This window comes from Eptesicus fuscus, chromosome 15 (genome assembly GCF_027574615.1).
Source record: "Eptesicus fuscus isolate TK198812 chromosome 15, DD_ASM_mEF_20220401, whole genome shotgun sequence".
Lineage (NCBI taxonomy): Eukaryota > Metazoa > Chordata > Mammalia > Chiroptera > Vespertilionidae > Eptesicus > Eptesicus fuscus.
The window spans coordinates 55,227,193-55,241,802 of NC_072487.1; the positions used below are offsets into that span (position 1 = coordinate 55,227,193).

Genomic DNA, 14,610 nt, shown 5'->3' on the forward strand with positions numbered 1-14,610 from the left:
ATTAAAAATCTGTCAAAGACACCTAATCACCACAAGGAAATGAAAACTGTTCACCTGACACCGGATGTGTACAAATATTTCCTATAGATAAATCCACGAGCCCTGGCTGGGTAGCTCAGTTGGTTAGATTATCTGATAAGCCAAGGTTGCCTGTTCGATCCCCAGTCAGGGCACATACAAGAATCAACCAATGGACCTGGTTGGTGTTGCTCAGTAGTTAGAGCTTTGGCCCTTAAGGGTCTTGGGTTTGGTTTCCAGTCAAGGGTATGTACCTGGGTTGCAAGTTCGATCCCCTGTTTGGTCAGGGCTCGTGCAGGAGGCAACCAATAGATGTGTCTCTCTCACATTGATACCCCTCTCTCTCTCTCTCTCTCTCTCTCTCTCTTTGCTCTCTCTCTCTCTCTCTCCTCCCTGTCTACTTTACACTCTCTGTAAAGATCAATGGAAAAAATATCCTCGGGTGAGAATTAACAGCAACAACAAATCAACCAATGAATGCATAAATAAGTGGAACAACAAATTAATATCTCTCTCAAATCAATAAAAAAAGAAAAGTCAATAAGTGAAAATGAAAAAAACCCGTACAAAGGCAAAGATATATACAAATACATATACACTGAGTGGCCAGATTATTATGATCTCTGAACGCATAATAATCTGGCCACTCAGTATATATATATATATATATATATATATATATATATATATATATATATATATTAGAGGCCTGGTGCATGACTTCGTGCATGGATGAGGTCCGGCCAGCCTGGCCAGGGGGAGGGGACATGGGCGGTTGGCTGGCCTGCCTGCTGGTCGAACTCCTGGTCGAGGGGACAATTTGCATATTAGCTTTTTATTATATAGGATGTACACGGAGTAGGCCAGATTATTATGCATTCAGAGATCATCATAATAATCTGGCCACTCAGTGTATATTTCTTCTTCAAAATATATTTTTATTGACTTCAGAGAGAGGAAGGGAGAGGAAGAGAGAAAGTGATGGGCTGCCTCCGGCACGCCCCCTACTGGGCATCGAGCCCACACCCCCAGCATGTGCCCTGCCGGGAATGGAACTGGTGACCTCCTGGTGCAGGGGACGACGCTCAACCAACTGAATGAACCACACTGGCTGGGCTTTTTTTCCTTATTATTATTGTTTTAACTCTTAAAGTTCATCTCCACTCTTTATAGTTGGGTCTTCGAATCAAAACAAAGACAAAGACATTTATAAAAGCCATTCCTCCTCTCTCTTTCCCCACCAGGCTCCTTCAGGTGTCCCCCCCCCCCTCCCCGAATCACGGTGAGAAGAACTGACGACACGGAGTTGGTCATGAGGTTGGTGTCAGAAAATGCGGCTTTACAAAGAGAAAACACTTCCGAGTGAGTCAGAAAGGCCGTGGCGGCTGGGCGTCCTGAGCTGACCTTGAAAGAGTGAGAGACGTCAAGGTCACCGCTGGGTGGCGCTCTTCCCCAAAGCTCACACATCCACCACCAGCTGCTTGTGGACCTCCAGGTCCCACACGGCGGCTCGGAACTCCTCGAAGGAGAGCCTCCCGTCGCCGTCCGTGTCCAGGATGATGATGCTTTTGTCCACCACCTGCTGCAGCTCCCAGTCCTGCATGTTGTTGCCCACCATCATCTTCAGCACCTGGAACAGCTCCCCGTTGGAGATGTAGCCGTCCTTGTCCATGTCGTAGACGTTGAAAGCAAACCTCAGCTTCTGCTCCTCGTCCCCCCTGAGGCTGAACTGGGAGGTCCCCGCGACGAACTCCTCGAAGTCCACCTCGCCGTCGCCGTCCGCGTCGAACACCTCGAACACCCGCTGCGCCAGCGGGTTGTGCCACAGCTCGGGCAGCGACAGCAGCTCGTCCGCGCTCAGGGCGCCCGAGGAGTCCACGTCCAGCTTCTTGAACCGCTTGCCCAGCCTTTTAATCTCCTCGTGGTCAAAGTGGGAGCCCATCTCCGCGGGGTAGCTCGCCTCATTCCCCATCCTGGGCGCCCGGCCGGCTCGCAGGGGGTTGCGGGGGGCGGTGGGCGCCCGGCTCCTGCGGGGACCGTTGCGCCGAGGGAGGGTGGGGGGCCGGGTGGGGTGGCTCCCGGGATTCCACCACCAGACCAGGAAATAGGCGGCGCTGGGGGCGGGGCGGGGCGGGGAGGGGGTGGAGGAGAGACGACAGGGATAAGGGGCGGGAGGGGGGCGCCTGCGGGGTGGAGGAGGAGGTGGTGAGACCGGAGAGGAAGAGGCTGAGAGCGGGGCTGCCCTCCCCTCCTCCCGCTCTCCGCCCCTAGGTTTCCGCGATAACCCCGTCCTCGGGCTATCATTTCACCGTCTCACCTCCTCACGTTCCCCTCTCTCCTTCCACGGTGAGCTGCGAGGGGCAGGGGCTGCGCTGGTGCTGCTCACAGCGGGGACGAGGGGGCACATGGAGAAGGACACACAGCAGGTGCCCCGATGGCAGAGGGACCTGCAGCCAAGGCTCCTTAGGCTTCCTTATGCCAGGCCTCGTGTAAGGACCGGATGAGATAATAGCCCACCCCGGGGTGCTAGTCCGTCTTCCCTCCGTTCTCCGAGAGGGTGAGCCAGCACGGACATCCTTCGGGTGCCCTGGTCCCTGGCCCGTTTCAGGCCCTGGGGTCCATCCAGGGTCTTTGTAAGAGACTGCTCACACACCACACAGAATGTCTCCCGGGGATCATCCCGCTCCTGGGAATGCACACAATGCGGATTCCGGGCCTTCAACAGTTCCCAGGAGTAGAGTCTCCATCACCCTCTTTCTTCGCATCCATGTCTCAGGCACAGTCCCCGTCTCTGCTGGATGGGGCCCGGGTGGCCGTCCCTCAGTGCACCGTGTGCCCAGCGCAGCCTTTTTGCGTGTGTTGAGAGTGATGGTGGCTCCTCGGCCATCTCACTCTCTCCCCCTTCGCTTGAACTGACGTGTCCTTTTACTAGTTGAAGATGAAGATCACACGCCCTCGAATTCCTTCCTCCTTTAGGAGCACATCAGGTGCTCCCACTGCAGGAACCACACAGCGACTCGGGGGAGTCCCAGGCCACCAAAATCAATGTGAAGGGGGCAAAACTTCCCTCATTTAAAAAATGCTGGCCTGTTCTCTGTGCATCAGTTCAGCTAAAAGATCACCTACAGGTAAATCATGCTGAAACCGGCACACGGCCACAGGGTCCAGACAGTTTAACGGAGAAGGAGAGGTTTGGAGGCTCAAATATTTCGAAACGGAATTATTATCCCAACTGGCTGAATTAAGTACATCCAAAAGAAGCATTACCAGATAGAAAGACCCATTATGAAACAGGGTGACCCAGCATCAAATCTTACCTGGACAAGTTGCTTAACTTCAGTTTTCCATCTGTAAAATCCAGCCAGCAATATTATTTTGTACACTTGTGGGAGGATTAAAGCTGATTGTTAGCCAATATGATAAATCATTATCCTTCTGGTTATCATTACTTATTATTATTTACCCTGCTGGTGGAGAAAGAATACTTGACAAACTGGGCACTTACATGCATGTTATGTCCCTTTAATGAACACACCCCACATGCCATTTACAGTATGCCACTCACGGCTCTAAGCATTTGACCAGCATTACCTTTGACTCCTCCAGTCCAGCATTCTTTGGGACTGACTGCAGACTTTCCACTGACCCATCAATGGCTTGAGGAATCCAGTGACCGACCTCCCTGGCCCATCAGCCACTCTTACGGAATCCTCACTGCCTTTCTCCAGCGTTAGCACCTCGGTGGTCATCATTTAGAAAGGAGTCGTCAGCGTGGAAACTTTTAGGAAGCGTATTCCTTTAATAGGGTGTGTTAGTAGGAGGTATCAAGAGGGTGGTGGAGGGAGCATAGGAATTAAACAGACCCTTCCCAGGCTCTACTCCGCCTCTGTTAGCTGTGAGCTCTTACAGGAGCTATTCCTGTCCCAGCCCCGCTGTCCTCATCTGTCAAAGGTGAAAATAATTACACCTGCTTTATCAACTGCATGTGGTTATTGTAAGAGTGAGATGAGGGAGTGCCTATAGAAATACTATGTAAGAGGAGAAATATTATCTCAAGAGTTAACTCATGTAATGAGGGAGTAGACGATCTTGGGAAGATGGTGCATTTTATTGAATGTGTGCAACCAGACTTGCTTTACGCCTGCCTCACAGAGGATGTGATGTGATGTTGGATCTGACATAACAACGTGAGGCTGAGCTCTATTATTCCCCATTTCATCAACTTTGTATTCATTCAGCATTGTTACGGGACTCACTGCCATTGTTTCAATTTTTCTCTGGTGAGTAATCTTAGTCATTTCTATGGAAAAAATGTTTTTGTTACTCTTTCAGTTCAAAACTGCACTGTGGAGGCATCTGGAGAGTTGGACGTTCACTGTAGTAACTAAATTAAAAGGGTTGACAGAGCGCGTTGGAAGAAATCAGGAGCCTGATGGTCCCTCCATTTCAGCAAGTTATTCTTTTCTTCCTCAAGAGTTTTCAGATGAAGAATTATGAGATGGTTACGTGCAAAAATCGCTGACATTGGAAAACAAGACCGATAGAAATGTAAGTGGTGAGACCTGAGGCTCGTAAAGGCCGTTCTGGGAGCTTTACAGGGAACCTGGACCTTCAGCTGGAATGGAAACACTCTCCTTTCTGATATTTTGTGACATCTCACATCATGGCCACGAGATGGCAATCTTCACACACTTTCATGCTTTGTTTACTTCAAGCCTGGAATCTCCAGAGCCTGGAGGCAACTACTTAGCACAGGGAATAATCAGGGAGGAGACCTGTTTCATGTGATGGATCACCCATAGATTTCAGTGTAAGGAAATCTAAACAACAACAACAAAAAAAAATGGAAGAAAGACTCTCTCACAATAGTCCTAATCAGTTTGAGCACTGTTCACACCTTTTAGTTGCATAGTAAATAAATAACATTCATAAATGTTCATGAGCTCACTGAATTTAATCAGAGGAAAAGCAAGAACTATTGACAGTGTAATTTATGCCCCAAGCGTCTCTGGTGTATAAAAGAGGAGACCCTTATTCCATGAGATCTGTTTACTTGGTCATTAGCCAAGGTGATGGGGCACTTGCTGGAATTAGTTTTCATTGTATCAGAATTCAAACTTAGTAACCAGAGAGCAACAAAGAAGCCGCCCTAGCCTTGTGATGATACGGGGTGAGAGGAAAACACAATGAGAATTGTCAAATTGTCCTTCGGTCTCCAGTCTGCCTACCCAGCAACCCGACTTGAAATACCTTCCATCACATTTAAAGTAAACAGTACTGTTTTTTATTTCCAGATCTGTTTAAAGTGAATGGCTTGTATAAGCCATCTTCTTGTTTTCTCACTCAAACCTCAAAGCTGAGTTGGAAGAAAGGAATAACATGATACTATAAAAGCTGGTTAATCAACATATGACTAGATAAAGAAGATGTGGAACATATATACAATGGAACACTCCTCAGCCATAAGAAAAGATGAAATACTGCCACTTGCAACAACATGGATGGATCTTGAGAATATAGTAAGTGAAATAAGTCAGAAAAAAAAAGCTAAGAACCATGATTTCACACATATGTGGGGTATGAAACTGAAAGCAACAAATAAGAAAAACACAAAAACACATAGACACAACAGTGTGGTGGTTACCAAAAGGAAGTGGGGTAGGGAGGTAGTAAAGGGTAAAGGGGGTCAAATATATGGTGACGGAAGAAGATTTGACTCTGGGTGCTGAGCACAATGCAATATACAAATGATGTACTATAGAAGTGTACACTTGAAACGTATATAATCTAATCAACCAATGACACCCCAATCAACACTAATAAAAGAGAAATATGCAAATTGTGATGCCCACCAGCCAATCAGGAGTGAGTATGCAAATTAACCCAACAAAGATGGTGGGTTAATTTGCATATGCAGGCGTGGAGTGCCCGGGCAGGGTGCCTGCTATGAAGGGGAGGGCAGGGGGGGGAGGGAGCTACAGGAGCAGCACTCCAGCCGGAGCGAACACTGAAGACTCCTGCCAGAGTGAAGACTCTGGCTGGAGCGAAGGTGGAAGGTGGTGGCCAGAGTGAAGGCCTGGGTCCCGGGTGCCAGAGGAAAACTGGTGCCAGCAGCCAGGGAAGGAAGGCCTATTCTTGCATGAATCTTCGTGCAACGGGCCTCTAGTAATTTAATAAAAAACAAAAAAACAAAAGTAAAAGCAAGAAAGAAAGCTGGTTAATCCAGCACTTTGCATAAAGAAAATGCCAGAATCATGTAATTCTCAAGTCCTGCCAAAAAAGTTTCAGTTGTATAACATATATGTCATAAAAAAGTTTATGTTGGAATTCTAAGATGCTTATAATTATAAAATGCTCCTGCTTTTTCGCAGTTGGGTCCCTGAGGGAGGGTGCACCAACTGTAATTTCTTGCATGTGCTTATTTACCTGTGGCGAGCTGGCACGGCCATGGCATACTCAGCCCCACATTGGGCGCCATGTGCCGCACCAGTGCAGCCAGGTTCGGTGACCCTGAGGGCGGGCGGTGAAGGATTGAGAGAAGACAGACAAGAGAAGAAAGCTGCGTCTGGGTGGGACGCTGTCCTCTCTGATGGAGAGCCTCTCTGATGGAGAGCTAGCAACAGCGCCACAGACTACAAGCCGTTTCTTTATTTTATAGCCAGATGCAACGAGGCAAAGTAAGGGCGTGGTCAAGATGTTTACAACATTCTCGTGGGTTTCGATCCTACTCAATTACATGCACCTGAACTCTATCAAGCCCACATCACTCAGGCACATGGGGCCACGTGTTCGGACCATAGGTTCAAGCTGACAACTATAGCTGTTGGCTATAATGGTGCTGGGAGGGCTCTGCCCTCTAAGCTGGGACTTGCACGTGGCCATGAGAGGACTGTGCCCTCTCATTAGTCCGAGGCTTGAACCTGTCCAAACACTGTAGCCGCTCTCCACATTTACCAAAAATGTTTTTCTTCTATGTGCACAGCTCTATACTCAGGGAAGAAGAAGGAAACATTTGTTATGCTAAGTATACTCCACAAACTAGCTCATTAAATATATTTCACTATTTACAAGTAGACTCTATTAATAATAGTGTTGGGGTTAGGCTGTGAAGTTTTAGAAGCTGCATGGCTTGCAAAGACACACAATGACGGAGACAGGAGTCAAACCCTCGTGTGTCCACTTCCAGAGCAGAAATTCTTGCAGTTATTCCAGACTGCCTTCCATACGGAGACTAGAAAGGATGTCCCCGCTGTTGTGAAGGTAGGAGGGGGCTCCAAGGCAGAACACAGGAAAAGTGAAAGGCCTATCAGGTACTTCTGGTTCTAGCTGTGGCTGCATAACAGCTGAGCTGGGGAAGGGGACCAACTAGAACTTCTGAATCCCCAAGGAGGGCACCAGTAAGAGGGCGTGGAGTCCTGTCCACCTGGAGCGTGGCATCTCTGGAGGGTGGGGCCAAATGGCATTGCGGATCGTTTCATTCTTCAGTGTCTGGCTCCCGCTCTAGCTGGAGGGTTCTCCTCCCTACACACTTCACCTCCTCCAGGCAGCCTTCGCTGATTCCTTCTTGCTCTTCCATGAGTGAATCATGGGCTTGCCTGTGTCACAGTTCTCTACGTTGTAGCTTCTTCTACTGCTGCCCCTGGGGTGGTGTAGTGGAGGGGGTTTGCCCACAAATCTATCTCTTCCTGCGTGTGAGCTCTGTACTCATCTCTCCATAGGCTGCATCTGGTGCACGGAGGGCACACAGGAGTTCAATGTTGCCTGATGGCTGGCTGGATGAATTTGTTCTGGGAGCAGAGTACAAGAAGATGAGGCTTTTCTGAGACTGGTTTCTCTTTCTTGGGTACAATTCCACTCCACGTCTTAAAAGGATACGTGAACAGCTTTGTGCTTCTTTAGGTTTCCAGAAAGCACTACCTGGATAGGTTCCATGTGACCCCCTGCTTGGCTTAAATATTACACTTAATTACATAGGCTATTCCAAGGGAAGCACTCAGCTGTCAAGGTGGCTCTCGGCATACACGGCTTTTCAATTTAGAGCAATCTACAGTCATTAACTTTCCTCGCCTCTCCCTACGTTTCAGCAGGTTGAATAGCAGTGACATTTTAAATTGAAAAAGAAAGGGACAGGGGCGAGAGGGGGCAGGGAGCTACTGAGACGTGACCTAGTTGTCAAGAGCAGAAAAGACTGCAGTAAAACCCACCCCTCGCTCACCCCCGTACTATTATTCCCTTTGGGTTTTAAAAAATAAACTGGACAGAAAATTGACCAACACTGAAGCTTCTTGATGTGGCTGTGTGCTTTCTTTGGCTTTCAATGTATAGTTGACTAACCCTTCCTTCCCCGCTGCCGCTCAAATCTACAGAGGGAAGAATGGATCTGCCATGAGAAAACTCTGTTTTCCCAGGGAACAATATTAACAGGTTTCCAATGTGCATTTAGATGCACATTTTGGTGGTCTGGGGCCGTGGTCAGGGATGGAGGCCAGGTAGTTCCCTGTCCCCCGTGTCCCAGGTAGGTCAGGGCTCCTCGAAAATGAACCCCCTTGAGACCCACGGCATCCTCTAAGCTGGACTGCTGCACGCTCAGTCTTAAGATGAAGAAGTGAGCTTAGGAGAGCTTAAGTGATTTGCCCAAGGTCACTCAGTGGGTCATGGTAGGGTCAGGATGGATATATATACCACCCACTCAGCACGACTACATGTCCGGCACTTTTATGTACATTATCTCTATTCCTTATGCTATGTCAGAAACCTCAAATATTTCTACCTACAGTTTGCAGGAGAGGAAACTCAGAGAGGTTAGGTAATTTTTGTTCATGGTGTTTTCATGCACCTTTTTGATGTGGATATTTTGACACCATGGCTATGTTTACATTTGTTCCTCTACAGCAGTGGTTCTCAACCTTTCTAATGCCATGACCCTTTAATACAGTTCCTCATGTTGTGGTGACCCCCAACCATAAAATTATTTTCGTTGCAACTTCATAACTGTAATTTTGCTACTGTTATGAATGATAATGTAGGCGACCCTGTGGGTTGAGAACCGCTGCTGTAGAGCCTAAGACCATCGGCAAACACAGGTATTTATAGTACGATTCATTAACAGTAGCAAAATTACAGTTATGAAGTAGCAACGAAAATAATTTTATGGTTGGGGGTCACCACAACATGAACTGTATTAAAGGGTCGCGGCATTAGAAAGGTTGAGAACCACTGCTCTACAGGCTCCTAAAAACACACGATTTAAACTTAGGCTTTTAAAAATTACTTAATAGTGTTCTTAACAGACATCTTCATCCCTGCCCTGTGGCCCCATCCCTTACTGGAAGTTCAGGATTGGGGAGGTCAAGGATGGGAAGGGTGAAGAATGCATTAAAGGTCAGGCTGAGGCTGGCAGCTAGAAATGGGGTGAGGTCAAGGAGGAAGTAAGTTCAGGGATGGGGTGAGGGTCAAGTTGAAGGTGAGGTCAAGGCTGGAATGGGGCAAAGTTTCCTATTGTGCACTTGCCTTGATCATAACGAACACTGAAAAGTGTGATGATCTCCTTTTCAACAGTTTCAAACGTTACTTCTCCTTTTTCCTACCCCCATGTGATCGAACTCCCTGGATTCCAAGGATAGAGCTCCTTTCACCGCAACCTTTGACCTCTTGCTTAGTGAGTATGTTTCCCTCAGCACTCAACACCAAACCCCTGGATTCAGAGACAGAAAACCTTGTAACAACCCAGCAAGATATGAATTAAACTGGGGCTTAGAGGGGCTAAATTTCCCAGCAATAGAAAGCTGCCTGGCCCTCATAGTCATGGAAGAGCCATGGTGGTCTGACTCCCAAGACCAGGGTCGTTCCGTGGGCCTGGTCGTACTTCTCTCTCCTTCCCGCACGAGGCCTGGCCTCTGCCTGCAGGTGGACCTCTGTCTGCAGGTGGACCTCTGTCTGCAGGTGCAGGAGCTGCATTCTCAGATGGTCAGGCTGCAGCCCTTTCTTCTAACTGGCCCAGCCCCACCTCCATCTGCCACGAGGGGGCGTGTGGACATTCTCTTGGTTACCCCCCCCCCCGCCCCCAGATCCACTCCTCACCTTTCCCCATCCTGCTTTGTGCCCTGGGAAGGTCTCCGATGGACCCCACACGGATGCCTTGATCTAAGGCAGTGGAGGGAGATGGGAACACGGAGGAGACTGATATCAGGCATTTACCCCCTGGCCCTCGGCCAGGTCACTGGGGTTTTCCCTAACCAGGGGCGCCAGCTCCGGTAGAAAGCCCCCTCTGTTCCCCACTGGGTTCTAGGAATGGCGCGCTCCACTCTCCCCCCTTGAGCCTGGGGTGGTAATGGCTCCTCACTTTACCTATCTGGGAGACTGCACTCTTTCGGTTGGTTTCCTTGAACTGTATCTTTGCAAATGTTTTCTGGAAAACTCTGCTCGAACTGTTTGAGTGTGATACCTATTTGTGCCAAGATCACCGTTCCCTCTTCCCTTTTTACTCTTTCCAGTTGGTTAAAAGGTACATTCTTCAGCCCATTATTTACAGTAGACTTTAGAAAAGAGGTATCATCATACATCTTAATAATTCCTTGAAGAATCTGGGGAGTTGGCTAAATTGTGATCTGCTGTCTTCCCTTTCCTGATTTGCAAATAACGGATTTTACAAAACTTTCCCTGGAGCTCTTAAATTCACTCAGTGACTTGGAAAAAAAATTAAAAAAAAAATTTTTTTTCTGAGTCAAAGGAAATGAAGGAAATGTAAAGCCTGCCGTATGCTTTCCCCGTGGAATTGATCTACGATGAGTCTACTGTGGTCAGAGGCACAGTTGTGCGGGGAGGATCCTGAGAAAACATCTAAGGGCAATTTAAAATTCTTCTCTGAAAATTGCCAGAGTCTGGTCTGCAGAATTGGACTTGCAATTTCCTAGGTGACTCTGGGGAGGAGATAAAGCCCTGGAATTTGGAAAAAAATGAGTTTTTCCTCCAGAGAAACTGCCGCTAGACAGTTCTGGGGTTGCTGAGAAATGAGAGGTGAATAGATCAAGTTCTCACAAGGGACCAAGTATTAATGTCCAACAGCCAAAGGTGTCTCTCATGTCTTAATCATATTACCAGGTGACCATATAAGTGAAAGGGTGTTAATTACTCTGTGGCAACAGACATAGACTTGGACTGGACCTGGTAATTGGAAGGTAAGGTCAGAAATAAACAGCCTGGCCAGTGTGGCTCAGTGGTTGACTGTCAACTATGAACTGGGAGGTCACGGTTCGGTGCCACGGTTCGATGCACATGCCCGAGTTGCAGGATCAGTCCCAGTGTGGGGTGCACAGGAGGCAGCCAATCAGCGATTCTCTCTCATCATTAATGTTTCTATCTCTCTTTCTCCCTCTCCCTTCCTCTCTGAAATCAATAAAAAAACTATTTAAAAAAGAAATAAACAGAGAAACATCTTCCTCAAGAGCGCCTGTTAGGTGGGATACCCTCCAGAACATACCTGCTTGTGGTGCCCTGTGCCCTGCACCCCTCTCCCCACCCCCAGGAGAAGGAGGTGGGACATGTTCATTTAATGACTATTTTATTTATTCTGCACAAGAGCCACTGAAGAGATGAAGCAGCTGAGACTGAGGTGGGTTAGGGACTTGCCCATCTAAGTTGATGGTAGAGGCAGGTCTCAAATATGTCTTGTCTGATTTCAAAATAAGTCCTGGTTTCTTACACTAACACAGCCCAGCAGTGCATGATATTTGAGGTTAAAGGAATGGCAAACAAAGCATTGCCAGGCGTACTTCCGTCTTCTGACCTTTTCCGGGAGAAAGCTTAAAAAAAAAAAAAAAAAGGCAGCAAACAGGTGGAGACCCGTGGAAGTTCAATCCATGAGCTGAGATTGGCTTCATTTCATTCCATTCCATCTTTAGGTTCGGTGACATCCTGAAATTCTGTCTTGGGTTGTTCCAGACAAATGTGCCAGTCAGTGCACAAGGATATGTACTGTTGTTTAAATGCACACAGGTGAGCGTGATTAAAAGCAGTTTGTTATTGCCTAGGCCAGGATCTGCCACAGTGCAGACCACCATCCCTGAGAAAGAATAGCTCCATGTGTGTTCATAACATCCCCTGAGGCTGGGGCGGGCCCTCCTAGCTCTACACTCATGAATGTCATCAGAATCTTCTTTACTACATACATATATATATATATCTAATCTAATAATAGACAAATATGCAAATAGACCGCACCTTCGCTACACCTAAGCCACGCCCACCAGCCAAGCCACGCCCACCAACCAATCAGGACGATTATGCAAATTGCCCCAACAAAGATGGCGGCTAATTTGCATATAAAGACAGCGTCCAAAGAAGTCAAGAGCTGCAGAAGGGAGTAAAGCTTTGAAGAAGCAAGCAAGCCGGGGGGGGGGGGGGGGGGGATAAGGGCGGGGCGGAGGCGGGGCCGGGGCCGAAGGGAAATGCGGGTGGGCTGGAGAAGGCGGGGCGGGGGAGAAGGGCGGAGCGGAGGCGGGGCCGGGGGCGAAGGGAAACGCGGGCGGGCTGGAGGAGAAGGTGAGGCGGGGGACAAGGGCGGGGCGGAGGTGGGGCCGGGGGCAAAGGGAAACGCGGGCGGGCTGGAGGAGAAGGTGAGGCAGGCGAACAAGGGAGGAACGGAGGCGGGGTAGAGTGCAGCAGGAAATCCTCTTGCAGGATTTTTCCTGCAACGGGAAAGCTAGTATATATATATATATATATATATATATATATATATATATATATATATACTGGTAACTGATTTCAGAGAGGAAGGGAGAAGGAGAGAGAGAAACATGAATGATGAGAGAGAATCACTGATTGGCTGCCTCCTGCATGCCCCCTACTGGAGATCAAGCTCCCAACTGGGGCAGGCATATGCACTGACCAGGAATGGAACCATGACCTTCTGGTTCATAAATTGACGCTCAACCACTGAGCAACACCAGCTGGGCTGAATCTTTTTTATTTCTGTCTCTGAAGTTCCAACTAAGGATATACCTCTTTTCCATTCTCCTCTTTCTTACACTTCTCTCTCCCTTCTAAATTCAGCTGACCTGGAGAGTGGGACTTGATGGTTATGCAGAAACTGAGATTCAGAAGGGCCAAGTAACACATCCAGTATCACACAGCTAGCAGGGTTCAAACCTGGAACTATTTACAGTTGTTCAGATGGAAAATAATATAGTGATTAATAAATAATAATATAAGAATAAACTCTGTGGTTTGCATACTCACAACTGTAAACCTTTTGCCCCACCCTGTGTTCGTGTCTCAGGATGCTATCAAGGGAAACCACAGTCACTGTATCTAAGTTGGGAGGGCTCTTCAGAATGACCAACCCAAATACCTCACTGTATATATATGGCTGGAAGTGGGCCAGTTGAGAGAGAGAGACGCAACTTTCCCATCCACAGAGCAGTAATTGGTTGTCTATTTAGCATCCATTCTCTTGTCTTCTCCTTCCTAAAGGAGTTCTGCTTTTGTGTAGGTCAGTGGTTCTCAACCTTCCTAATGCCGCGACCCTTTAATACAGTTCCTCATGTTGTGGTGACCCCCAACCATAAAATTATTTTCGTTGCTACTGCATAACTGTAGTTTTGCTACTGTTATGAATCGTTATGTAAATATGTGATATGCAGGATGTCTTAGGCGACCCCTGTGAAAGGGTCGTTCGACCCCCAAAGGGGTTGCGACCTACAGGTTGAGAACCGCTGGTTTTTTTTTTTTTAGGTCTTCACCCTTATCTGTATGAGTATGTTTCAAGAGAAGCTGTCCCATCACCAGTCCTAGGGGGTGAGTCACAGTTGGTAAGTTATCATGGGGATCCAATTACTCTCACCATGGGTTGGTTTAGACTTGAGCTGATGACACAATTTTGGCCAATGAAATATGAGGAAGTTTGCAGAAACCAGAGGAGCCAGCCCTTCGAAAACCCCAGTTATTTGAAAAACCCCAGCCCTTTGAAAACTCCCAACTCTTTGCATATTCTCAGGCTTTTGCAACCCCTAGCCAACATTACCTGTAAACTGCCCATTTTGTATTCCCATTCTTTTTTTTTTTTAATTCTTTATTGTTGAAAGTATTACATATATCTCCTTTCCCCCCCATTGACCTCTCTCCACCTGCTCCCGCCCCCCAGCACAGGCCCTCATTCCCCTACTGTCTGAGTCCATTGGTTATGCTTATATGCATGCATTCAAGTCCTTTGGTTGATCTCTTAGGCTGCCCCTCTCCCCTCTCCCCCGCCACTTCCTTCTGAGATTGGATGGTCTGTTCAAATTGCAGCTGGCTTATGGTGGGGCGGGGGGGGGGGGGGGGGGGGCGGAGAGCAGATTTTGGTGGATGACCTGCTGCTCTCCCATACTGTCGGCATTACTGGAATAAACACTCATATGTGACTCAACCCTGTCTCTGCTTAATTGGCTCAAGTAGTGATAGGCAGCCCAGACCCATTGATTGTCCAGTTACACAACTGGTTTATTTGCGTTCTTGATGAATTAACTCAGCTGATCAGTGTAAACCCACAAGTATTTCTTTTCTGAAAAGCCATGCAAATCTCTTCCAATAAAGGCAAGAATGCCTGCCTTC

At 47.8% G+C, this 14,610-nt stretch overlaps 2 protein-coding genes across 2 annotated transcripts in view; both read right to left on the reverse strand.

Moving 5' to 3' along the window:
* Positions 1-14,610, reverse strand: part of GRIN3A (glutamate ionotropic receptor NMDA type subunit 3A) — a 151,566-nt gene that overhangs the window by 13,330 nt on the left and 123,626 nt on the right. The gene's annotated exons all lie outside the window — the stretch shown is intronic.
* Positions 1,336-2,072, reverse strand: PPP3R2 (protein phosphatase 3 regulatory subunit B, beta). The gene has a single exon (XM_008141842.3). It carries the CDS (start codon positions 1,988-1,990, stop codon positions 1,478-1,480), a length of 513 nt encoding a protein of 170 aa, XP_008140064.2. The 5' UTR covers positions 1,991-2,072; the 3' UTR covers positions 1,336-1,477.